Source organism: Heterodontus francisci, chromosome 11 (genome assembly GCF_036365525.1).
Source record: "Heterodontus francisci isolate sHetFra1 chromosome 11, sHetFra1.hap1, whole genome shotgun sequence".
Classification (NCBI taxonomy): Eukaryota; Metazoa; Chordata; class Chondrichthyes; order Heterodontiformes; family Heterodontidae; genus Heterodontus; species Heterodontus francisci.
Genome location: NC_090381.1, coordinates 92,656,843 through 92,684,601, shown reverse-complemented (window position 1 = coordinate 92,684,601; position 27,759 = coordinate 92,656,843). Strand labels below are relative to the sequence as shown.

General features: G+C 42.1%; 1 protein-coding gene across 1 annotated transcript in view; it reads left to right on the top strand.

Moving 5' to 3' along the window:
• The window catches only part of LOC137375058 (collagen alpha-4(IV) chain-like), a 226,548-nt gene that overhangs the window by 51,318 nt on the left and 147,471 nt on the right, over window positions 1-27,759 (top strand). Inside the window, exon 5 of the mRNA XM_068041685.1 lies at window positions 12,316-12,393. Coding sequence (XP_067897786.1) covers window positions 12,316-12,393 — 78 coding nt within the window. The remainder of the gene's footprint in view (window positions 1-12,315; window positions 12,394-27,759) is intronic.

Sequence of the window (27,759 nt, the reverse complement as noted above, 5' to 3'; positions counted from 1 at the left end):
ATAAATAGCAATAGCTTTGCTTTGGAGGATTTTCAGCAATTCTACACAAATTTTGTTAATGTGTGACTAGAATTAACTTCAACAATCTCCACTTCCAATCATTTTATGTGGGAAATGATTCATAATTTTAAAACTAAATAATGCTCCAAATAGGGATATTTTTAAATGTTAAGTTTAAGGTGAGAGGAAGGAGAGGCATAGGGTATATGGAGATGAGAGGGTGAAAGGAACATGGGTTGCCATAAGCAATATTTTATTTTGCTGGGCACTGACTAGACCTCCGGGGGTAAAGTACACTGCTTGTCCTTGGAGTACTGCTTTAGGCAACAGCATTAGACTTTCAGATTTGATTGTACAAAATAATCATTATTTGTATTGGACAGTTGTAATGGTACAGGATAATGTTGATAGCATATTGTCATGGTCCTGTAGTTTTTCTTTTGGGAATATGCAGTTTGCCTTTAAGGCTTGCAAAGGATCAGTATTGCTTCAAGAACCAGCAAGCCTCAGGAGTTATAGGAAGGTGCATTTTCATTGCCTTAGAAACAGCCAATTGGAGACTGCGATTCAAAGGGTGCATTCTCATTACCATAGATACAGCCACTGGGAGTGAGTATTAAGCGATACATTTGTTACAATTCAATTTTGAACTGGCTTTTTAATTGAAGACAGTTTGTTCTAACAGAACACAGACACAGAGGACACACAGACAGACAGCTGTGGTGTTTAGCACCTGAAAAAAGAGCTCTCAACCATTTAAATGAAAGGAATAGGATTTTAGTCTGTTTAATTATTATCTCTCCAAGTTCTAAAAAAAGTCAAGCCAAAACAGAGATCTCTGATAATTTGAACTGAAGGAAGGGAAGTTAGACTGTGACAATCTTTTATCCCTCAAAAACTCTAAAGTCAGATTGACTCTATTGAAAGTGTTTGCAAGTCGTTAATTGTTGAAATTCACTGGAGAAGGAAAGCATCACCTACTGCTGGAGTTAGACTACGGACTGTTCTACCGTGGAAGAACCTTTTTTCTGCATCGGACAACTGTGAGGACTTCAAGCAACATTGGACTGTAAATTTGCAAGGACTCTAATTTTTTCTATTTTAAATGTTGTTTATATCTTTATAGTATTTAAGAATTTAGTTCTTCTAATTAAAGAGTTAATTTGTTGATTTAAAGACACCTGGTTTGGTTAGCCTCAATCAGGGGTTAATAGATAGTACAATTTGGCTGGGGCTTTCTTGAATTTGGAATGTTTTAAATGATATGTTAGGCGATCTGTGGAGCAACGGTATTGAATTAACAGTGCGTTGGTCCCACCACAATCAGAATCGTATATTTTGATTGGGTGCTTTGACTGGAGCGGTTGGTCGTAACAATGTGGACAACACATTGAAATAGTTCTGTGGCAAACTGTGCATAAGAATAAAACTTCTCCTGGATCATCTGTGATGGACACATCAATGCTTAAAGAAACAAGGAAGGAGTTGGATTAGGCTCTTCATAACAATTTTCTAAGGCTCTATGAACAAGGGAACTGCACTTGAGAATGGAATAATGGCAATAAATACTCTCATTTTCAAAAACAACTCTCTGAGATATCTGTGCTCCTCTAATTCTGGCCTCTTGTGCTTTCCGCACCGCCCCCCCCCCCCCCCCCACTCCCCACCGCCCCCCACACCCATTTTAATTTCTCCACTAATAGTGCCCACACTTTCAGTTGCCACGGCCCTGAGCTCTAGAATACCCTGCCTACTAGCTCTTGAATACCCTCCACCTCAATTTCCTCCTTTAAGACAATGCTTAAAACCCAGCTCTTTGACCAAGCTTTTGATCATCTGACCTAATATCTCCTTATGTGGCTCGGTGTCAGATTTTGGTTTATAATGCTCTGGTAAAGTGCCTTTGGATGTTTTATTACATTAAAGGTGCTATATAAATATAACTTGTCGAGATATGAACTTGGAGTTTATAAAATAACCTGCCTGACATTTTTACTGGGGATACTGACTGAGAGTATTTTCTGAGATGCTGTGAATGTTATCTGAAGAACCCAAAGGCCATAAGATATGATTTGCATGGATTTGGACTTGATAGGTTATGTCTCATTAATTTACTGGGATTTGTTCAGGAAGTAACTGAATAAATGGTTGAAGAACCATATACTGAAAGTGAAAGCCATATAGCGGATGTCATTTACCTGAATTTTTGGAAGTCAGTTGATGATGGAACACTTTTAAAGAAGATTATGTCTCATGGAACTCAAGAGAAATTAGTTAGACATACAAAAAACTGGCTTATCAATAATAAATGTAAAGTAATGATCAATGTAAAGGATTTACATTAAGTCTCAGTGGCACTGACTAGTGGATTGCACCAGGAGCAGAAACACATTGCTGCCCCACACTCTGAGAGAAACCAGAGCCTTTGGAGAGCTGAGAATATGGACTGTCTGCCTAAAAGAAACAGATTGCTCTGGCTCAAAGAAATCTTCCTTTTCCCATTCTATCATTGCTTTCCTGTACGCTATCCTATCTGTTCTATGCATACCAACACTCTCCAGGGCTGATTCCGCAGGTCGGACACAGACGGGGGCACTTGCCAGGAGATCACAGGCCCCGGTGCCTGACATCCCATCAATTTAACTGCATGGAAAGCAAATCATGTAGCCTGGATATGTCTCAAACACCTCTCCCTGCAAGCGCTCCTCTGCATTGGGAGCACCGACCACAGAATTAGTCCGACAATCACCTCCCTCTGCGGCTTCACCAGCACCTCTCCCTGCCCTGCTCCCATTGGTCAGCGCCTCCCTATTAACGGCATCAGTCTTCTCAATGAGTCCCGCCTCCCCCATGCTCCTATCCAATGGAGGTCCGTGCGCAGGCAAATCATTCCTGCTTGTGATTGGTGGATTTCAGCTGGATACAAACCCTCAACAGGCTGGATTCTGGTCTGCGGGCTGTAGGACCTAGCTCGATGCCCCAGTGACCCGATCCTTTCTAATTACTTTCGCTGCTGGTAATTTTGAATGTCTTGCTCCAAAGCCTTTAAACTTGTGTTTTAAAATAACCTAGCTGCTGGGTTATTTTAAAACACACGTTTAAAAGCTTGGAGCAAGACATTTAAAATTACCGTAGACCTCAACATTTTTACCACGGACACGTTGTCGATCCCTGTTTTGAATCAGATAATTTGAAATGTCATTAATATAAGAAAATGACTAGTTGATCCACTGTCCTTATGGTGGAGATTCTGCTTACACATTTCACTGCTAACGTAGCTTTTGAAAGCACCATCAGAACAAACATAATAAAGCTGAGTATGTGGCATGTACCAGGTTCCTCTTCCCTCTTTCTGAACCCTCTCTGAATATTCAGGTGATACTAGCCACGGATGAGTCTTAGAAATATTAACAGTGATGAATATCTTGTTAGGGAGAGTTGCCAATAAAGCAGACAGAACCAGTTGAAGACATTAAAACCATAACAGCAATGGCACATCATAAATAATGAAAAGATAATCAGTTTTTTAATGTCATGCATGTCTTGCTCCTAGCACATTTGTCACACTTCAAAATGTAAAAAAAAAGTGTCTTATGCTGGTTTTCCTGACCCTGATAACCTGGGGCAGGAGCTGGGAATTTACAAGCAGTTGTTATTTACTGAAACGTCCCCCAGCAAGTGGCCTCTACTTGATCTCAGGATGTACCTAATTCATAAGTTCCGCACAGGGGGCTGAATTTTACTGGCTCCTCGACGCCATGGGTCGCGAAGCGGGGGCCGGTAAAATTCTGCAGGGAGAGGCCCGCCTCAACCCGTGACGTCGAGAAGGGCCCACCGCATATTGCCGGCGGTGGGAGGACCTCAGTGCGGTCCCCCCACCACCAGGCGGCAGGCCCTTCATCTCCATATTAAAATGAACCCGAATGAAATTTAAATTAACTTACTTGCAAGTGGCAGCCGTCCCATGCCGATGTGATGGCCTCCGTTCGGCCTGCGCGTGCCTTCGAAACTCCATACGGAGTTCCGAGGCACGAATCTGGTGGGTAGGGGGAAGGAATAACATTTTCAGGGTGGGAAGGGTGGAGGAGCAGGGAAAACTTTTTTCGTTGGATGTGGGGATGGTGGGAAGGAGTTGAAGGGCAAAAGATTGAAGGTTGGGGGGAAAGTTCGGGTATTTGAAAAAGCCAATTCAGGCAATGAAATGACTATTGGGGGGTTGGAAGGGGCCTCCATCACAAAATTTAATTTAATGAAATTTAACAATGGTACAACTTTGAATATAAAAATTTTGCTGAAGGGCTTAAAGCCCTTTAGAAATGGCGCCGGTGCCTGCATGGTGGCACCGGAATATGTTGCTGGGGATGCAGCAGCCGCCCCCTCAATGTCATCGGGGGTGGTTCCTCCGCCCCTATATTTAAATAAGCCCCCATGCATAATATCGTGGGGGCTCAGGGATGGCGCATCTGCGTGGGATACACGCCACCACTAGAGTGCGCCGCCACGAGCAGTGGCACACTTGTAAAAGTCAGCCCAGGGAATACATGAGGAGTGACATTAAGAGGGAACACCAGGTTAAAACACAACGCCTTCTCAGCAGCTTAATATCACAACTGTGCTCCCAAACCAAGAGCAATGTCATAGAGAATCATTAGAAACTAGAAAAATGTACTTGCCATTAATTCATTTTCTCTAAAAGCTCTCTGTTGAGTTAGCATCAACATATGGCGAATAATGAAAGAAAAAAGACTTGCCTTTCATGACCCCAGAATGTCCCAGAGCATTTTACAGCTAATGAAGTATTTTGAAGCGTAGTCATTGTTGTAACATAGGAAACGTGGCAGCCAATTTGTGCACAGCAAGGCCCCACAAACAGCAATGTGATAACGACGAAATAATTTGTTTTGTAGTGATGTTGATTGAGGGATAAATATTGGCCTGGTCTCCCTTGAATAGTGCCATAGGATGACTTACATCCATTTGAGGGGATTGACAGAGACTCAGTTTAACATCTCATCTGAAAAATGATTGATAGCAGTTTAACTTATGAAAAGCAGAAGGCAGATTGTTATCTTAGAATGACATCAGTAAGCAGCAATAAAAATAAAGCACAAATTTAAAAGAAAATACGGAAAACATAAATAATCCAGTAATTGAAAAAGAAATCACCTAAAATAAACAGTCTCACCACAACTAAAATAGTATCCCTATCTTTGGTCCTTGGCAGATGCTCCTGATTCTGAAATTATCTGCATGAGCTGATCATTGACATATTTATACTGGAGGCATATGATAAAGTTAAAGATAATCATGAGGAATATGGAGCATGTGGGGAGGTTAGTAGGGTTAAAAAGGCAAATGAAAGGCACCCTAGGCAGTTGAAAATCAGAGCAGAGAGCAGAGACTTTGGTTACAACTTTTCAATCTTCAATAATGCAAATGTTGTAATGAGATTAGAGATTTGTTGGTGTAACGCCCTTGTTCAAGAGAAAGAGAAGGAGAAACTGGATAACTAAACCAGTTTATCTTTCAGGTGTAGGCAAATTCTTTAGAATTCATAATTCAAGATAAAATTATTGAATATTTAGTGATGCATGTGTTCATCAGCACAGATTTGTTAAAAGCAAGTCATGTTTGACAAATTTAATTGAGCTTTTTGTAGAAATAACTGATTGGAAAGATAAAGGGAATGCTGTATGTGGAATTTCAGGAGGCATCCGATAAGATGCCTCGCAAGGGACATGTTAGAAAAATTCAGGTATTCTCCTGGGCAAGTAGGATTAAAATCACCTTCATAAAGAGCATATAGCATTGATTTCACTGGATGACACTGGGGATGGCAGCTGTAATTGTGAGAAGAGACATGAGATACTGAGACTATTTTCATTGGAAAGAGAAAACGAAGAGGATATTTAGTAGAGTTTCTTTTTAAATTATAGGGTTCTAATAGAATGAACAGGGAAAGACTAATTCCTCTTGTTAGAAAATCAGCAACGAGGAGTTACTCCTTTAGAATTGTCACTGAGAGTGCTGAAAGAGGTTAATAGAAATTTCTGTGCAAAGATTTTTGCTGGAGTATGGAATGCTTTGTTTCAGGGAATGGTTGAGGCAGAGACTATTGTATCTTTTGAGGAAATTTGAGAGCCTTTGGATATTTCCGATGCAGTCCTTCCATTAGGTTCCTTGGTGTGTCTAGCCACTTGGATGCCCCATGGCTGTAACAAAGGAAAGTGAGGCTGGAAGGTTGGGAATGCCTACTCCCATTTCATCTGCATTGTTACCATTGGCCTGTGCCTGGAGTAGGCAGGGCCCAGTTACATCTATATAGCTTTGGCTGTGAAAATCCTGGGATGGATTGTGGAGGCAGATACCTGACACAACGGATCTCAATTCCCCTTTTCCTATCTGCTGCACCTGGAAGCTGAACATTCACCAGGACAACCTTCAGAAAAGGAAAAGTACAAGTCAGGAAAATACAAACAAAAAGATTCCCAAAAACGGCTCTTGAATTTTGACAGATTCATTCATTGCATGTTGTTGCAAATTTTATCAACATTTCAGTAGAACCTCTGCACCTGTATTTGAATTCTACATCAAAATGTCTCTGGGGTTGAAGAATTATGGTAAATTGAGGTCAGGATTGGCTTGAAAAGTCAAAAAGCAATCATCTAACCAGGAATCAGGATAGAGATTTTGTACTTATACATTATAATTCTTGGGAAAATACAAGGGAAGTATTTTCAGTTCTTCTAAACTTGTCTTGCAATTGCATCTAAAATGAAAACAGAAAAAGCTGGATTTATTCAGCATGGAAATGCATCTGCTAGAAATAAGCACACACCTCTGAAAACATGAGAGGATTATAAGTGAGTGCTTTATTGGATGACTGCTTTATCGCTAAATGTTTCAAGTCAATCCTGAACTCACTTTATCTGAGTTCCTAAACCTTGAGACATTTTGATGTAGAATTCAAATACAGATTCTGAGGTTCTACTGAAATGTTGATAAAATTTACAACAACATGAGGTTCCACTGAAATGTCCATTTGTCTTGATCCTGGCTCAGTATATTGTTGCATTAGTAGATAAAATTATCCAACAACATGCAATGAGTGAATTTGTCAAAGTGCACGTGCTGCCTTGTCCTTGTCTAATCAAATACAGTGAAACATTAAAAGTATACCTTAATGATATCCACAGACACTGATCTGAGCTTCTGTTAGAAGTGCAGTGGGCTGAAGAAACAGCTTATAAAAAATGTTGTTTTTGTTTTTGATAGCAAGACAGGCTCATGTGGAAAGATAATCAGTCCCATGGGATCTACTTAAGGCTTTTGGCCACATATAGGCATGCAATGGAACTCATGTCTGCTCTCATCAGGAATGGTAATCATTGGATGCAAGTAGAGGTGCATCAGGTAGAGTTTCCTGGAGTACTCTGGAAGTGCATGTGGATACATCCCTTACTGCTGCTGAGTTGGGTGGGAAAATGATGTAGTTGTCCCTTCTCCCACTGGTTGGGAATTCAAATCTAAGCTAGTTGAGGCAAATACCCAGGTATCACCCCAAAGATTTGGTCCCTATACCAACACAACTCTTCCATGATTTAGTGCTGCCTCAACAACAAAAATTTGTAGTCTTTCTACATTAGGAAATATTAGATGATTTGTGATTGGATTGTGAATCTATCACCATCCTTGTAACACAAGTATGAATTGCATTATTGTGAGGCATAAACAAGTGACTGAAAATTTAGAAAGTGTGTGAACATTTGAAGGAAAGGATCTTAAGTTTTCTCTTGCTCTTCAATAGCATCCTGCAGCTGTAGAAATGTAGAAAACTCTGAAGCCATTAAGTGGGTAAGGTTACTACCATTTGAGAAGTCAAGGCATTACTGTTGATACAGCAAAAAAACTTTATTTGCTCAAAGGACTTTTGGTTAGAGTCATTAGATGCTATAACTGATGTTTAATTATTGTAAATCTTGAGAAATCACTTGCTGGAAAAGATAACAAAAAATGACAAACTAGATGCCCCTGGAGGAAATTATAGAGATGCTTTATTATAAATGCTGAGATGCTACAACAGCTAATCAATTGGCAGAGCTATTAAAATCTGCTTTTACATATCACCTGAAACATGAATCACTGATAATGTGATTATAGAAAGGTTAATAGTGTGTACACATACATTAAAGTTCATTGTGTATATGCATAGAATAAAATTGATTGGTAACACAATGAACGTTGAGAGTATAAATACCTTAAAGCCTTTGTTTTCCCAATCATTACATGCTGCACATGGGCATGTGTGTATATAAAACTGGCTTTAGTTCAAGGCTGCAAAAACTTGCTAACTAGCTTGGTGGATAGTGGAGGCTGTGTGGGAGGAGTGGGGGTGTGGGGGCAGGAGTTTGACCAGCATTGTTGACCCATGGTCACAAGTGACAATTGCAATGATAAGGCCATAAAATGAGTTGTGTGTGAACTTAATAAGAAGTGACAAAATACAAGAAGCGATGATAAAAAGAGATACTGTGTAAGATGCAATCATAGATGTTATAGCACAGAAGCAAACAATTAGTCTGCACTGGTGTTATCTGCAACATGAGGCACCTAGTCTAAACATACTCACTTGCTCACTCTCATACTTTACTCATACTCTTTTTCAAACAACTAATTCCCCTTTAAAAGAGCTTATGAACTCTGCTTCAACAACAGTTTGTGACATATGCTGCAACCAATTTCCCTTCCTTGTCACCATGATAGTTGATCTTGTTAATGGTTCTCTCTCTTCAGGTGCTCTCTTTCCCCTTCTCTTTCAAATCTGGCATCATCACACCTCTCCTCAAAAAAAACAACCCTAGGCTCCTCTGTCCTTGCAAACTGCAGCCCCATCTCCAACCACTCTTTCTCTCCATGGTCTTTGAACATGTTGTCACCTCCTAAATCCATGCCCACCTTTCCCAAAACTCCATGTTTGAATCCCTCCCATCAGGTTTCCGATCCGCCACAGGACTGAATTAGCACTTATCAAAGTCACAAGTGATATCCTATGTGACTGTGACAAAGGTAAACTTTCCCTTCTTGTCCTTCTGGAGCTGTTTGTTGCCTTTGTCACAGTTGACCACACCATCCTTCTCCAAAGCTTCTCCACTGTGGTCCAGCTGAGTGGGACTGCTCTCACCTGCTTCCATTCTTATCTATCTAATTGTAACCATAGAATCACCTGCAATGGCTTGTCTTCCTGTTTCCACAGTGTTCCCCCTGGTGTTCCCAAGGATCTATCTTGGCCCCCTCCTATTTCCTATCAACATGCTGCCCTCTATCATCTGAAAATACAACACCACATTCCACATGTACACTGATGACAGCCAGCTCTACCTCACCATCACCTCTCTCAACACTTTCACTGTCTCTAAATTGTAAGTCTGCTTGTCCGACATCCGGTACTGGATGAGCAGAAATTTCCTGCAATTAAATATTGGGAAGACCGAAGTCATTGCGTTCGGCCCCTGCAACAAGTTCTGTTCTCTAGCCAACGACTCCCCATCCTCCTCCATGTCTGAGGCTGACCAGACTGTTTGCAAGCATGGTGTCATATTTGACCCTGAGATGAACTTTTGACCACATATCCCCATCATCAGTAAGACCACCTATTTCTACCTCCGTAACATTGCCCAACTCTGTCCCGGCCTCAGCTCATCTGCTGTGAAAACCTGATCCATGCCTTTGTTACCTCTAGACTTGACTATTCTAGCACACGCCTGGCTAGCCTCCCACATTCTACCCTCTGTAAACTTGAGGTCATTCAAAATTCTGCTTTCTGGCTCCTAACTCTCATCAAGTTCCATTCACCCATCACCCCTGTTAAACAATGACTCAATTTTAAAATGCTCATCCTTGTTTACAAATCCCTCCATGACCTCGTCCCTCTCTATATCTGTAATCTAGTCCAGACCCACACCCTCTGAAATACCAGGTTGGCATCCTTCCATCTACGAAAGATGATGGACACACAGCAAACAATCCATTTAAGTGGGGTGTCTTCTCTTGGTGCACCTTTGCTGATGGCTGTGAAGACCACCTTGAGAGGTAGATTCTGCCACAAATGCTGTACGTGAAGTTGCCAAGTGACGCTGTGAGATGTTGTTTTTGATGTTGGCACCCTGTTGCCAAGCTGCTGTAGCAACTGGTCTTCGTGGTAGTGCACATCAGTCCACAGGATGTGTCACAATTTCCCTCTTTCACCAGCTTGTGACTCCCAAGTGTGATAGTCGGCAATTAAGGCTTTCATGTCACGCTTGCAAGTATGTTTGAAGCAGAGCTTTGGGCACCCCACTGGTTGTCTGGCCCTGGCTACCTCACCATATAGAAGGTCCTTAGGTATGTGACCGTCTTCCATCCTGCAGACGTGTCCAATCCACCGAAGCCGCTTCTGTTTGAGGTACCTGTGCCCCTCTAATTCTGGTCTCTTGTTCCCCAATGTTAATCACTCCACTGTTGGTGGCCATGCCTTCAGCTGCCAAGGCCCTAAGCTTTCTGCCTTTCTACCTCTTTTCTCCTTTAAGATGCTGCTTACAATCTACCTTATTGACCAAGCCAATTATCTCATTATGTGGCTTGGTGTCAAATATTTGCTCTATAAAGACACTATATAAATACAAGTTGTTGTTATTTAATTTCTGTTGATAGATTTTGTTTCCTTGATTATCTTAAATTTGCCTTGGCTTGTTGCTATGTTACCAGCCAGTGGAAACAATCTGTCACTATTTAACTAACCATAACCCTTCATAATCTTGAATATCTTTACCTGGTCGCCCCTTAATCTTCTCAGCTCTGATGAGGGAAGCCCTAACTCTGCAAGTATCTCTTCATAACTGTAATCCTTCTTCCCTGGTAACCTGCCATTTTCTATTCCTTTTATATCCTTGCTATAATGTACAAGTTTAGAATTATCTCCGAGCTTTTACACTTCTTTTCTTCAGATACAAAACCAATGATTCCATTTGTCTTTTTCAGGGCCTTTTATACTTGCCTTGCCATCTTTAATGACCTGAATATCCTTGATTACATTTTAAATATTGCCATCTTAAGCTGCATTTGCTTTCCTTATTCTTATTTTCAAAATGTAGAATGAAATAGTGATCTGCCAAAAAGAACCATCATGTTAGGGATTGTGGAATAAGAGAGCCGAAGTAATGAGAATGTGTTGAATCCTTCATATCTAAATATAGCTTCAGTATTGATACTGTAATATTTGTCAGTTATTGTCACTAAGAGGAGCAAGGCCAAAAGCAACAGTAATCATTTTAATGATTCTCATTGTGAAGATATTCTCTGAATATATTCCTGCCAGTCTAAGCTTTTGCACTGGCCATTCCAATTAGAGGTGTTACTAGCAGTAACTCAAGCTGCCTTCAGTGCTATAACTGTGCATCTTTGTGATCAGCTGGTGGAAGCATTTCCTCTTTCCTGACATGCTGGCAGTAAAAACACAAGTAACCCTAATGCTGCCTGATTAGGATGACCTAGATTCTTCTACAAGGGGATAGATTAAAACTTCTCTCTACAGAACAAGACACTCTGGTACTTTAAACAGAAGCAAACATTCTCCACTCTGAACTGACTATTCAGTGTCCATCAGGAGTTTGGCTTGGAAACAGTTGAGCGCCAAGCTGCTTGCAACTAACTCCCTGCCTGCAGAGCACAAGCAGAATTTTCCTGAATGCCACACATAAGTGTAAAAATTAACCCTCCACCCCACCCCACAGACAATGGAACAGGGAGTGTAGGGGCTTAAAATCTGGACGTCTGGCAATCACCAGACCCACTCTGCACAGCAGCCCTGTGTGTTTTGAGCAACATGTGAGCTCCCCATCACAGCCCCAGACAACATTTTAAACTGCAACGGCGAGATCCGCACCTGGTTCCAGCCCTGCCAGGGAAATCCAGCACCTAGAAATAGCGTTCCAACAGGAAGAGCAATGAATAATTAATTTTATATTGTAAAGGTTTCCTTGTGAACTAGGCAGAGCAGGAGTGTCCCACCTGGCCCCAAAAGGAAACTTTGTGTTTCCCCTGCTCTGGGCTTCTCGTGATCACCTTGGACACCCCCCACTTCTTCAATTACTTTCCCGGGGTCCGTCCCTGCAGGTCCATGACTGTGTTCTGTGGTTAAAGTAATTGGCCTTTGTGATGAGTCATTGATTAAGAACATCCTCAACTTATCTTGCTTTTGACTCGTGTGTTTATTAACTGTTGATTTGTTGATATTTTCTGTATTTTATTCTGCCTCTCTCAATGATTCTCCTGTTTCAGGGTCAGACTGGCTACACTGGTCCTTGTGATGGAAGAGATTGTTCAGTCTGCCAGTGCTTCCCAGCGAAAGGAGCCCAGGTATGTGAACAGATCTACAAAGCCAAAGGCCATATTTTCTCTGTCTTGCTTTGACATATCTGTAACTAATTGAGACATGGTACAACACCTCTCACTTAACTCATTCATTACTAGCATCTCAGAAGCTATGAAATTCTTCTCTTCCCTTAGTGTTGCAATCTTGATACAAATAAAGGACTTGAGAATCTTGGCAATACTTAACCATTGCTTCTTGATTTGCTTCATCTTTTTTCTTATGCTCTTCAACCTTGGTGGTGTCCTGCATTTTTTTATATCATATATATCGAGATACAGCACTGAAACAGGCCATTCGGCCCACCGAGTCTGTGCCGACCAACAACCACCCATTGATACTAACCCTACAGTAATCCCATATTCCCTATCACCTACCTACACTAGGGGCAATTTACAATGGCCAATTTACCTATCACCTGCAAGTCTTTGGCTGTGGGAGGAAACCGGAGCACCCGGGGAAAACCCACGCAGACACAGGGAGAACTTGCAAACTCCACACAGGCAGTACCCAGAATCGAACCCGGGTTCCTGGAGCTGTGAGGCTGCGGTGCTAACCACTGCGCCACTGTGCCGCATTGTGCTTGTCATCCTCTTTCACTTCAATTGCTGAATACAAATACACAATTTCCTCTTATTTTAAAGTCGTGAAGCCACCTTCCCATTGATAACACACCACAGGAGCGACTTTTTTCTGAATTACTGTCTGTTTTGGGGTGGTAGAGCAGAATGTATTTTTTATGGCTACCACCTCAAATCTAGCTGCAAAAAAACTGCACCTGCATTCTCCTCTCCCTTAAAAAAAACTCCCAGTCCCTTTTTAAGACCCATCAGTAGTGGTTACTGTTCCATGTAAATTTCACTAATGAGGCTTGGCCAGCTCTATTTTTCTCTCTGTATTAGAATAATGGATATCTAAGGTAACCTACTGAGTGCGCATAATTAGATGGCCACATAAAAAGCGAAGGAATGTACAATGTGGTTTATAACTGTCAAATTAGATTACACCTTTTAATATGAGGTGGGCATCCTCAATACATATGACAACTCAGTGTATTCATATCATCGATGTATGTTAGTATTCATCGAAGAGGGTGAATTATTGTGATCTCATCTCTCCAACTTTACCAAGAACCAGTCTGTAATTGACTTCCGGGAAATTCTTTCCCTGATGTATTGCAATGGAATGAGATGATAGATAGAGCAAGCTCTGACACGCTGCTGGAATCATTGAGTGAGCTAACATCTCCCAACCGAGGCCAATTTCAGGGTATTGCTGGTCTGCTGACAAGATCGAGCCAGCTAAATGATAAAAAAGCAGGTGTTGGGTGCAGTAGCCTTTTAGGGATGGCAGGTTCTGAGATCTTTCATATCTAGGCAGCAAACTCACCCTGGAGACGTGATTGGGCTATCAGTCTTCTCCAAGGTCATGACTAAGCAGGTAATTAAGAGTTGCTGATCTTTAAGCTCAGCTCATATTTACATGGCACAAAGCTTCAACAATCCAAAATTTCCACACAGAATCCCAGAAGCTTTACACGGCACTTTTAACTATGGAATTCACTCCTAGTCAGCATTATCACCTGGCATTCAATTTGTATGAAATTCTTTCATTGGTTATTTTAATGACAGCACTAATCCATTTAAAATAATTAGTCGGGTGTATCCTCTTCAGGGTGGAGTTCAAGTGAGGTGGGTCTTCTGCCCACTACTCTGATTCTATCCCAACCTTGACCCATTTCCTTAAGTTGTCGCTGATTGAATGTGCAAGGTGGCTGTGAAGTGCAAAAATGGAAATTCCAGTGGTACCGCAAAAGGCGGAGACAGAGTTAACAGGACAGAAGCCCCCAAAAGATTGATGGAGCTACAGACCTGTAAGCTTCGGTTGAGACTATGGCCTACACAGGTAAATTATTAAGGGCCAGATTGGAGGGAAAGCAGCCTGCTGCAAGACCCTCTCACTTAATTAGGGAACCCAGGATCATTGCTGCCACCTCCACGGGCCTTCTGTCTATCAGCAGCAATAAGTGGGGAAGGTGGGAAGAACATCCGCCAGGCATATGGGCCTTGCTATATGCATGCAGTGTGTGGAGATGGATTCACTAGCACAGGCTAGGCAGGAGAAGTGGCAGGTGCAAAGGAGGGAAAGTGGGATAGTGAGGTGACAGTGGGTCTTACAGTCTGCATTTCCATCATTTTCTGGTGCGATCCCACCCAGTTTCTGGCTTGGATCGTGGAGGAACACCCTGGACAATGTGTTTAATGCTGCCATGAAAATATAGCACCAAAAGCAATTCAATGTGAAAGCAATAAACATTCATATACTAGTATTTGAAGACTCTAACTACAAGGCACTGCTGTCTCATTTCAGAGATGTAACGGCAAGGTGGTAGATCAATCTATGAGAAGGAATGTGTGTGGAAACAATGAAAGGATACAAACAATAAGGATGACTTTAGGAAGTTGTTTCAGAAAGCATTACCAATATTAAGCATCATTCTCTATTGCCTCTGCTGTCTCCTAGTGGCTATTTGGAGCCATTTCCAGGAACTGCTGATTTCATATTATTTTTGCTGGTTCTTTGGAAATTATTTGTCAAAAATGTAAATTATTTTCTTATTCTTTCTTTACATTCTTTTCTATTTTTTCTCCCTTGCTTTCCATTGAGCCCACCCACACTACGCTCTGTTCCTCCAAATAAAATTAGACAGCCTGACCTATTCTGTAACGGAAATCAAGGTTAACAGCAAACTTGGAATTACATTGGCTCTAATGTATTTTTTCCTCCTTCCCTGTGAGGAAATGAGTGACATTATCAGGAAATTTCTCCTATCGGAATTGATGGAAACTGAAAACTCACCTCGCATCACTCAGAGGCACAAACTTTCAGTTGTCCAATACTGGTGTACTGATATCTCCTACTTATCTTTCCTTTCCAAACTCCTTGAATATGCTGTCATCACCTAAATCTGTGCCCATCTTGTCAGAAACTCTGGACTGAATTTTCAGGTCCCTCCGGGGGTGGGAATGGAGGCGGGTGGGGTGTGCCAGTTTCCTGACGCCATTCCCGGCGCCTGCGAGTTTCACTAGGGTGGGGGGAGGGCGTCCCCCAGATCCCACCAAATCCACTAAGAAGACCAATTAACATTGTTAAAGAGCTCAATGAGAGCTCTTTCAGGGAGATGTTGTGATTTTGATGGGGGCGCACGGGCTGCATGTACTGGGGCAGACGAGCTGAATGGAGGTGGACACACAGTGGGGAGCCGGTCATGGCTGCCACAGGGAATTAGCTGGGCCCAATGAAAGGGTGAACAGTGCAGAGGGGGACTCAGCCATTGGGAAACAGATGCTATCAGTTCAGTGTAGGTTGCAGGGAGAGTGGGCACTAAGCACTCGGGCAGTGTAGGGGGTAATTTCCCTCTTGGCACCGCAGGGCCAAAAGAAGAGGGGGGAGGGCTGCTGAGGACAATTGGGGGACAACCTGAACACAAGGCAGGCTGCATCTGGCAATGGGGGCATGACTCTTACATTTTGGACTCTCAGATGATGGGATAGAAAGCCTCATAGCCAAATTTGCCAATGACATACATAGTTGGCATTGTTAACGGTGTAGATGGAAGCATAAGATTACAAAGAGATATTGATCGGTTAAGTGAATGGCAAACTATGGAAAATGGATTTCAATGTTGTTACGATCGAGGTAGGAAGAGGGCACTGTTTTTTCTAGTTCCACTTCTCCACAGGTCACAACATATATTTTAAAAATGTTTACCCAGTTACAGAATCAGTCAATGATATACTCTTGTCATGCAGACCCCCACCTGCCAAGTATGAGGCATATTAATTTCGCCACATGGACATTAAATTTCAAACTGTTGTTGAAACGAAGAAAGGACTTGCTTTAAAAAAATGCCAGATCTTGGCTGGAAAGACATTTGCATATTAACAGACAGTGTTTGGAAGAACAAAGCAGCCATTCCCTGACACATTCAAACACAATGGACCCTTGGCTAGAAATACATTTTCATATTAACAGACAGTTTTTGGAAGGACAAACATAGAAAAAAACAGAAAAATAGGAGCAGGAGAGACCACTCGGCCCTTTGAACCTGCTCCACCATTCAATATGATCATGGCCGGTCATCCAAACTCAGTAACCTGTTTTCGCTTTCTCCTCATATCCCTTGATCCCATTAGCCCTAAGAACTATAGAAACACAAAGCAGCCATTCCCTGACACATTCAACCCACAATGGACCCTTGACTGGAAAGACATTTGCATATTAACAGACAGTGCTTGGAAAGTACAAAGGACCATTCCCTGACACATTCAACCTTCAATGGACTTTTGATCACCAGACGTTGAAGGTGGGGTTGACTGCTAAGATAGCCAAATACATAAATGGACATGGTCAAACCAGCTAGTCACATGACTAACCTGCTGGGTAAACAGAGTTTTTTTAATTTGTACAAACAGTTTGGGCAGAAAGCAGAATTCTCCTGGACTGAGAAGATCTCTCCTGGTTGGCTCGCCACAGCCTCTCCTGCCTTCCTGTTCCTATCTCTTTCTCACGGAACTCCAAATCCACTGAAGACACATGAACCCCAAGAGAGAAAAGTCTCCTACAGCGAACAAGGTTTAAGAAGAATACTGGGCCTCAATGAAAAGCAAGATCTACCTACAATAAAGGACACTACAGTGAGCCCGAAGAACCATAACACAAAAAACCTCCTCAGATATTGCCTCACACTTTTCCACTTTATTTCTTCTGTTTTCTTTCTGTCTCTATCTGCATGCGTATATCACGTATGCATGCTAGCATGGGTGCATCATGTATTCGTAGGCATTAGCTGAATTAGAGTTTAAGTTTAAGTTTAATAAAATTTCACTTTTCTTCTTTAAACCTGAGAAAACCTGTTGTGCTGGTTTCTTTGCCTTATAATTGGAAAGTGGTGAAAAAGGATTCACCAAGGGGGAGCTGAAAACATGGAGTGTTTAAAAATTAAACCCTGTTACAGTAAGACGAGGTGAAGGCTGAAAGGGAACCATAGACCTCTTTCTCACCTGGTCGTAACACTCTACTCTTTATCCCAGAATAAATACACCAGACTAGTTTCTTTAATAAATAACAAGGTTATCAGTTTATAATCAAACAAGACATATCCAGTAACGAAGCAAAGCATTAACACATAGATTGAAATATGTAAGCTCCCTTTTTAAACTCCTCCCACCCGCCCCACCACACACACACACACACATACAGGGCTGAATTTTACCAGCCCCTCGACGCCATGGGTCACAGCGCGGAGGCCGGTAAAACGCTGCGGGGAGAGGCCTGCCTCGACCCGTGACGTCGGGACGGGCCTGCCGCATTTTACTGGTGGCAGCGGGACCTTGTCACGTGCCATCCCGTTCACGATTTGAAAAGCCGGCGGGTCCTCAGAGTCAGAGGTTGGCGCCAGCGAAGGTAAGTTGTGTTATTCAGGGGTCTCACTCTACATTACGGTAAGGGGGATACACAGGGGTCTAACTCTGCATTCTTAAAGGGAGGAAGGAGGGGGGATACACAGGGGAATAACTCTGCATTCTTAAAGGGAGGAGGGAGGGGGATATGCAGGGGTCTAACTGCATTCTTAAAGGGAGGAGGGAGATGGTGAATATGCAGGGTCTAACTCTGCATTCTTGGAGCGAGGGGGTATATGCAGGGGTCTAACTCTGCATTGTTAAAGGGAGGGGAGGGGGATATGCAGGGGTCTAACTCTGCATTCTTGGAGGGAGGGAGGATATGCAGGGGTCTAACTCTGCATTCTTAAAGGGAGGAGGGAGGGGGGGGGATATGGTGGGGAAATCTGTGTTGTTCCCGAACACTTGGCTTCTGCAGCAGCTGATCATATTTATTGTTGCAATATTTCTAGTTGGCAATGCAGCTAGAATATGAACATTTTTCCCTTTTTTTAACAAAGATAGTATAATGCATTTACATGTATTTTCACATAACAGTTAGCAGAGAAATGAATACAGATTCCAAATGCTTATTAGTCTGCGGCTTTCCACAGTCAGATGCTTAGATCCTCATAGTAGGTAATTATTCTTCAATTATGGTTTTATTTCTGTTGTGTGTTCACCTTTTATGGTATATTTCAGTCTCATGTCATGGGATGTGCAAAATTAAGATTATTCACCCAGGTGCAGCATGCCTACAAGAAGGAATGTTACACTGGAGTGAAAGAAGAGGATCGCAACTTCATAGGACACTGGGACACAGCAGGGTAAGTATGTGTCAGCAAAGCAGAAAATGCTAGGTAAACTCAGCAGATCCAGCAGCATCTATGAAGAGAGAAGCAGAGTTAACTTTCAGGTCTGTGAACTTGGTCAAGTTAAACTCTGCCTCTCTCTCCACAGATGCTGCCTGACCTGCTGAGTTTCTGCGACACTTTCTGCTTTGCTGCCAGATTGACAGCAGCCCCACCCTTCAGCAGTCAGGTAAGTATTCTTTGACAGGAAGTAGGTGCTGGGGAGCTTTAAATAGGGCCCCAGCACCTCCTGCACAACTGTCAAAAACTCTCTCACTATGCCAAATGTCCCGTCTCTCCCCATGTAAGATGGGGAGGGTGGCGCGCAGCCTCTATGGAAATGAGCCCCCGCGATTAATATCGCGGGGGCTCGGCGATGGCCGCTGAATGCGGGCGCTGTGCTGCATTTAAATGGCACCGCCGCGGACAGCGGCACCCCAATAAAATTCAGCCCACAAACAGAAATTCTCTTTGCAGAGGTCTGATACCAAAAAAAGACAAAAAAGGAATACTTTGGCCAAATACTTGCTAATTCTTGAAGAAAAAGAAAGAGAAGATATGGAAGGAAGTCAGTTGTCCCTTTTGGGTCTGGCATCTGGGTATATGGTGATGGGTCACTGGGATCTTTTCTAAAGCAGTGCTCTTCAGACCACGTTGAGAATTAATCTGGCAGGTTTTTCCAGCTTCTCAGGAGAGATGCAACACCAGGGATTTTAGTTCTCCCACACTGGATCTTTGCAGGGTTTTTTCAAAGAGGTAGAGAAAGAGGTGAGCTGGGCGGTTTCCTTTTCCTTGGCAGGCAAGACATCAACTGTCTTCAAAAGAGTTCAAACCTAAAATGAACTGAAAATAATATCCAAACAGAAAGTCAACCTCCTGACCTCCATTAGCCTTGACATGTGGCTTCTCTGTAAACATCTTCCCCAGGTCAGCAAGGTTTCTGTTGTTTATCGAGCTTAAAGCACATGATTTCCAGCACATGTTGTTTTCAAACAAGATCTCAAGTGTCCTTTCACTGAACCTGGTTAAAAAAAACACATCCATGGAATCTTTTCAGTTTTAACACAAGTCGTCAAAAAAATATTAAAAATTGGAAACACTTTCATAACACCTCCATCCTTGGAGGAATTAAATGCCATTTTTAAATGCATTTCATTACAAAGAGTGAAAAAACAGAAGATGAAAATATTAAAACACATTTACACACTCATTCTCATTTACCCTTTATGTGTAGCTAATACTTTGGTTTGGCTTTGTACCATCTTTGCACTCAGATATCTCAAAGCAAAGTTAGATTCTAGACAAAGCATCCACAATTACATTATGTTTTCCCGCAATGTGGATAATTTTTAAATGATAAGGTTGCAATAGTAAACTCCATTGGAATAGTCTGGCATTCTGGTTTTTAAATTTTTCCACAAAAGCTAGGGGGGTTGTGTTCAGTATATAACAGTGTCTCTCTGTAGTTGGGGGAGACATAGACTTCAAATGCTTAAGAGCTAGTAATAAGCCCAGGGCTTCTCGGTAAACATCTTCCCCAGATCACCAAGGTTTCTGTTGTTTATTGAGCTTAAAGCACATGATTTCCAGCACAGGTTGTTTTCAAACAACATTTCAAGTATCCTTTCAGTGAATTTGGTAAAAAAAAACACATCCATGGAATCTTTTCAGTTTTAACACAAGTCCTCAAAAAATAAAATCTTAAAAAATGGAAGCACTTTCATAACAATGTAAGCAAATGTGATGTCATCCACTTTGGATCTAAAAAAAAGAACAGGGTACTTCCTAAATGGTGAAAAACTAGGATCTGTGGAGGTCCAAAGAGACATGGGGGTCCAGATACAGAGAGATCATTAAAATGTCATGAACAGGTACCGCAAATAATTAAAAAGGTTAATGGAATGCTGGCCTCTAGATCCAGACAGCTAGAATGCAAGGGGTTAGAAGTCATGCTTCAGTTATACAAAGTGCTGGTTAGACCACATCTAGAGTACTGTGAGCAGTTCTGGACACCATACCTTAGGAAGGATATATTGGACTTGGAGGGAGTGCAGCATTGATTTACCAGGATGATACCTAGATTTTGAGGGTTAAATTATAAAGAGAGATTACACAAACTAGGGTTCTATTTCATGATGCTTCAGGGGTAATTTGATTGAAGTTCACGGACAGGGTAGATAGAGAGAAACTATTTCCGCTGGTTGGGGAGTCTAGAACCTGGGGCACAGTCAAAAAATTGGAGCCAGACCTTTCAGGAGTGAAGTTACAAAGGCTGGTAAAGGGTTCGAACTCTCTTCCTCATTCGGCAATTGACGCTAGATCAATTGTAAATTTCAAACCTGAGATTGATAGTTTTTTTTGTCTAAAACGTATCGAGGTATATGGAGTTAGGTTGCAGATCAGCCATGATCTCATTGAAAGATGAAACAGGCTCAAGGGGTTAAATGGCCTATTCCTGTTCCTATGTTTCTAAAGTTGTTAATGAGTATTTAGCTTTTAACTGGAACTCCCTTCCTAACAGCACTGTAGGTGTACCTACCCCACATGGACTGCAGTGGTTGAAGAAGGCATATTATTGGGAATGGGCAATAAATGCTGGCCCAGCCAGCGACGCCCACATCCCATGACTGAATAAAAAAAAGCTCACCACCACCTCCTCAAGGGCAATTAGGGATGGGCAATAAATGCTGGTCTAGCCAGCGATGCCCCCATCCCAGGAAAATTTTTTAAAAAATTATGCCCTCATTTCTTGCAGTATTTACTTGCAGCTCAGTCCTCTCGTACTAGGTTTGCAGATAGTGATCTAAAGTACAGAAGCAGCTATGATGCCTATACAGAGGGTGAAGTTCAGCTTCGGTTGGTGTGCAAAACAGGTGGTCGCAGATGGCAAGCGTTATTCACCTTGCCCAAATTTCCTTTTCATTGAAGTCCGTGAAATCAGGGGTGTGCATAAGTAGGTGGCCAAGCTGCACCAGTCTGTTTTGTAGCTATACTGAAGTTAAATATCACCACAATAATGTGTAATATATATATGTATGGTGCATATGTAGAAATTTAATGTAGATATCCTAGATTGATTAAGGTCATGATATAAGGCTAGATAAGGAATTATCTGAAAGAGAGGAAGCTGTAGGTATTAGTTAAATGAATGATGTCAGGCTAAGTAGCTGTACTGAGTTGTGCACTCAAATAATGATGCATGGGTACCAACTGCTTCTGATTTACAAATGTGATTTGAACACAGAATCAGCTTCAATTGGTTGAATTCACAGGTGATACTAAACCAGAGGAGGCAATAGAGTCTAATAGGCTGCTGAGGAATTGCAGAAATAGGTGACATTCGCAATGGGTTTCAGGCAGGCTGTCTAACTTACTCCTTTTCAAAGCATCTACATTGGACAGTAAAGCAAAGGTTTTTTGCATACAGTCTAGTTTTCAATCCAGCATAAACATCTCAGTGTAGTCAGTCCCACCTTAGGAGCATATATCCAATCAATCAAACTTGATTGCTCTCAGGGATATTTGATAGAAGCAGGCTGCAAGAGGGCACATGCAAATTTTGGTGTGTGAGGGCAGAAATCATGTAAATCTTTTAAAGTGACACTTCAAGGAATAGTAGTATCTACATCATATACACAGATACCTATATAATATTTATTTGCCAAAGATGCAAGCTAACCCTGACAGGAAGGACTACAGTTCCCAAGGTGCTACATTCCAGTGCCAATGTACAATGATGCCACCATCAGCACTATGAGATTTAGATACATGCTGTGCTTGGGCAGAACCTGCACCTAGGATGAGTCATACCTCCACATTTACTGGTTTACTTGTAAAATACAGCCATTCCACTGTCACATTAAGCTTCTCTTATATTTAAATAGGTCCTAACTGACACATGACCAACAATATAATTTCTTTATAAGAACAATTTTGCAGATGTAGACTTTTTTCAATGTATTTAAATCACTGCTACTTGGGTCACAATGGTTGGCCGCACCTCACCATTATACTAATAAGGCTGGAGGATCCAATTTGGTGCTGCCACTGGTTTCATTAGGCACTTATAGTGTGCGTGGCATTTGGGCATGATCCAGTTTCTAGGTCCAAGCATCTGTCAATTCATGCTTGGTTATTTTTTGTGAATTCGTGTCTAAGTTGGTGCTCAACAATAGGTGACAACTCTACTCATACATGAAGACTGGTCCACTAGATAACAAATTCCCTACCATTCCAATGGAACTGTACCCCCAGCATTCAGGGGAGGTATAAAAGAAGAAAACTAGAGGAAAAATAAAGGGACTGTGACAGCAGTTGGTAAAGGTTATCCCCCTTAGTGAGAATACAAGATTAATAGGGAATATATTCCCTTGAATATAAAAAGTTAGCAGGTGATTTGATTGAGAATTTTAGGATTTTGAAAGGAATTGATAGGGTAGATCGAAACTTTTTGCTGGTGGGGAAATAGAAGAAGGAGACATAACCTTAAAATCTGAGCCAGACCAGTTAGGAGACAAGTTAGGAAACATATCTACCTGCAGAGGGTGATGGGAGTGTGGGTGCGTGGAACTGTCTCCCAGAAAAAGCAATAAGTGCTGACTCGATTAATAAATTAAAATCTGAGATTGATAGATTCATTTCTAGCCAAGAGTATAAAAGGATAGAGAGCCAAGATAGATGGATGCAGTTAGGATACAGATCAGTCATGATTTTATTGAATGGAAGAACAGGCTTGAATAGCTGAATAATCTACTCCTGCTCTTACGTTTCTCCTGACTGAAAATATGATTATTGTTGGAAACTGTTCAGTTCGTGTGCAGTGTAGCTCCTCTCCCTGATCACGTATTACAAAACTGTTTGGGTGGGCTGTGACAGAATCTTTATAATGCATGCCATAATGTTACAGCACATACCTGTAATCACCCAAGGGTATAGAACACAAGCTGATTTTTTTTTTAGCAGTTCTAACTTTTTAAAGCAGCTGCTCAGTAGCTGTCATACTTTCTCACGGAACACGTTACTTTTATCTGCAATCAACACTTTAATCTCCCCAAGCTAGATCTTGCTATTTGCTGTATTTCTGGCTGCATATATTGGCCTGAATTTTGGAGTTGGCGACAAAGGGATGACACTATCAGCTGACCTCAAAAAAATCTGCCCACAAAGGTCCAGCAGGCTCTAAAGGGTCGATTTCCTCTATTCTGTCATGACTTTGAAACTAGTGACATCAATAGTGGACCTATGGTGTCCAGCAACAGCGAAGCCCTCAAGCGGGCTAATCAGCCAATCAGATAGAGGATTTCCCACAGACAGCAAATCAGGAAGTAAAAAGCATGGATTACAATTCATTTTAAAATTATTTTTCAGCAAATTAAATATTAGAACATACACATGGGATTATGGTAGAAGCTGAAATATCATAAAGAAACTTTATAAAAAGAAATTAATTTTTTTAATTTAAAAAATCATGAAAGTTTTAAAGTTATTGTCAGGGAATGACACTACACACTTGTAAACTTAGTTTTTTAGGATCAGAGAGCTTTTTCATCAATAATTATGACTTAGTATGCTGTACAAACTCATTTACACTTCATTCACTAGGGCTTAACATTTTCAATGCTTTTTACAGTAGGAATGGTGCATAAAAAGTTGAAGTTTATGGCAAATCACTGATTCTATGTTGATTGCAAGTGTGAAAACTGCAGCAGCGTCCCTAGCTGCACCCCTAGCCAAGCTGTTCCGGTACAGCTACAACACTGGCATCTACCCAGCAATGTGGAAAATTGCCCAGGCATGTTCTGTACATAAAAAGCAGGACAAATCCAACCCAGCCAATTACTGGCCCATCAGTCTACTCTAGATTATCAGCCAAGTGATGGAAGTGTCATCAACAGTGCTATCAAGAAGCACTTGCTCAGCAAAAACCTGCTCGCTGATGCTCATTTTGGGTTCCGCCAGGGCCATTCAGCTCCTGACCTCATTACAGCCTTGGTCCAAACATGGACAGAAGAGCTGAACTCCAGAGGTGAGGTGAGAGTGACTGCCCTTGACATCAAGGCAGCATTTAACTGAGTATGGCATCAAGGAGCCCTAGAAAAACTGGAGTTAATGTGAATCAGGGGGAAATCACTCTGCTGGTTGTAATTGTTAAAGGTCAATCATCTCAGTCCCAGGGCATCACCACAGGAGTTCCACAGAGTAGTGTCCTAGGTCCAACCATCTTCAGCTGCTTCATCAATCAATTTGTGGCGTTCATACAAGCGCAGTTCAATGCAGAACTCCAGCAGTTGCTGTCAGTGATACTGTATTCCTCCACAGGGTGTGCTGCTTTTGCTTTATTCATTCATGGAATGAGGGTGTCGCTGGCTAGGCCAATATTTATCGCCCATCCCTAATTGCCCTTAAGAAGGTGGTGGTGAGCTACCTTCTTGAACCGCTGCAGACCTTGGGGTGTAGGTACACCAATAGTGCTGTTAGGAAGGGAATTCCAGGATTTTGACCCAGGGACAGCGAAGGAATACCGATATCGTTCCAAGTCAAGATGGGGTGTGGCTTGGAGGGGAACTTGCAGGTGGTGGTGTTCCCATATATCTGCTGTCCTTGTCCTACTAGGTGGTAGAAGTCGTGGCTTTGGAAGGTGCTGTTGAAGGAGCCTTGGTGAGTTGCTGCAGTGCATCTTGTAGATGGTACACACTGCTGCCACTGTGTGTCCGTAATGAAGGAAGTGAATGTTGAAGGTGGTGGATGGGGTGCCAATTTAGGGGGCTGCTTTGTCCTGGATGGCATTGAGCTTCTTGAGTGTTGTTGGAGCTGCACCCATCCAGGAAAGTGGAGAATATTCCATCACGCTCCTGATTTGTACCTTGTAGATGGTGGACAGGCACTGGGGAGACAGGAGGTGAGTTACCCACTGCAGAATTCCCAGCCTCTGACCTACTCTTGTAGCCACAGTATTTATGTAGCTGGTCCAGTTCAGTTTCTGGTCAATGGTAACCCCCAGGATGTTGTTAGTGGGGGATTCAGTGATGGTAATGCCATTGAACATCAAGGGGAGATGGTTAGATTCTCTTTTGTTGGAGATGATCATTGCCTGGCGCTTGTGTGGTGCGAAGGTTACTGCTGCTCACTTCCTTGGCCATTTCCATCCACACAAGCTTAGTTTATGATGCTGGCCTCTTCCTCCCCTGCTTGACAAACACCACCTCATTTCAGTCCCTCAGATCCCTCACCTGGACCTTCAGGTAATTGTGAGAGACCCGAGGGTAGCCTTCCTAGGTATCCTTTCTATTCCTGTTGTTGCTAAAGCCACAAGAATCAATGTACAGTCCAGCCATTCTGACCCCTGCCAGACTCTCTTTAACTGGAAATCCTTCCTTTGACAAATTCAGTGCATCATCCAACCTGTCCTCTCTAATTGGTCAGGAAACCCGGAAGCTGGATGTTAATGCCACGGCTGAGTTAAAGAACCACGGCGAAGCCCACTGACAGAACAAATGGGTTCCCAACCACCTACCAGCCTCCTCACTGTGTGTGGGTCTGTTCTGTTAAGAGTCCACCCCTAATGTTCATTCGTGAGAACTATCATTGGTAAGGTGGCAATTTTCTAACTGTATAGGCAAATGAAGAATTGTGAGCTAAGTGCTGATTTATTGCTATCAAGAATACTAAAGCAAAAATAAATCTTTGTAGTTTCAAAACTATTTTAACTTGTGCAGATGTAATGTGAATGTGTCATACGCGATTGCATTGTTCTTGGGCTGATTGTACTGCAGTAACATTATTTTGCTTTGTTGTGCTGTAAATTGGGAACCAAAATCTGCCATCCATTAAAATCTATTTAGTCAGAAGCTTTTATAATTAGGCATTTAAAAAAATTTTTGGTCTGTACTAGAGATTCTCTTTGGTTCAGTCATCAGTCACTCCAGCAGGCAGACCTTGTATCCCTTAGGATCTGGAAAATAATGGCTCCCTTAAATCTAGTTAGTAATAGTATGACCCAGGGATAGTAACAATAAAACCCCTCGCTGTACTTATTGGATAGTGTTATCTTGCATGTTGAAATGACGAGGATAAATTTAACCATTCTCAATGATGAAGATTAACAATGGTGATTTTACCTAGTACCATTAGACAAATGTACATACACTTGTTGCGATTCAAACTTGCTCCCAATGCCTTTTATTCATTTCCAGTGCTTCAGGCAGCTTCCACAGGTGATTGATTCCACTCATAATTTCTTACTTGTCTTATTTGACCCTGCACTATATTCTATTCATGATCAAAACCGTCTGTATCTGTCTCCATCCCTACTTTCCCCTCTTCCTGCTGTGGAAACCCTCATTTACAGCTTCATCACTTCCAGACTCGACCTTTCCAATGCTCTTCCAACAACCTCCTGAATTTCACTCAACATAACCATAACTAGTATAAAATTCTGACACCCGAATGTTGTCCCACTTGCTTGTTTTCCCTGACCTCACAGACCTCCACTGGGTCCCCATTCCCTAAATGCATTGATTATGCAATCTCTGTCCTTGTTTACAAAATCCTCCCTGCCTTTGCTCAGCACCATATTTGCAACCTTCTCCAGTTCTACATGCTAGTACATGCTCTCCACTCTTCTGACACTGGCCTCCTAAGCATTGCCCCATCCCCACCACACCATCTTTGGTGATATAGGCTTCAGCTATGTTATGAACATACGAATTAAGAGCAGGAGTAGACCACTCGACCCCTTGAGCTTGCTCCGCCATGCTATAAGTTCATGGCTGAACTGATTACTCCACATTTCCACCTAACCCCGATAACCTTCCACCCCCCTTGCATTTGGTCCTAAACTCTGGAGTTCCTTCTTGAAGTCCCTTTTCCCTGCTATTTCTCAACCTACTTTCAAAAGCCATCTCAAACTCTACCTCTGACATTTGTTCATTTGGACACTTGCCCTATTTCCACTACGAACGTTCAGCCTCTCTCTTTGCTGCTTTACCTGCCTTGGGACATTTATTCTAGTCAAGGTCACAGGCCTGAAACATTAACTCTGTTTTTCTCTCCACAGATGATG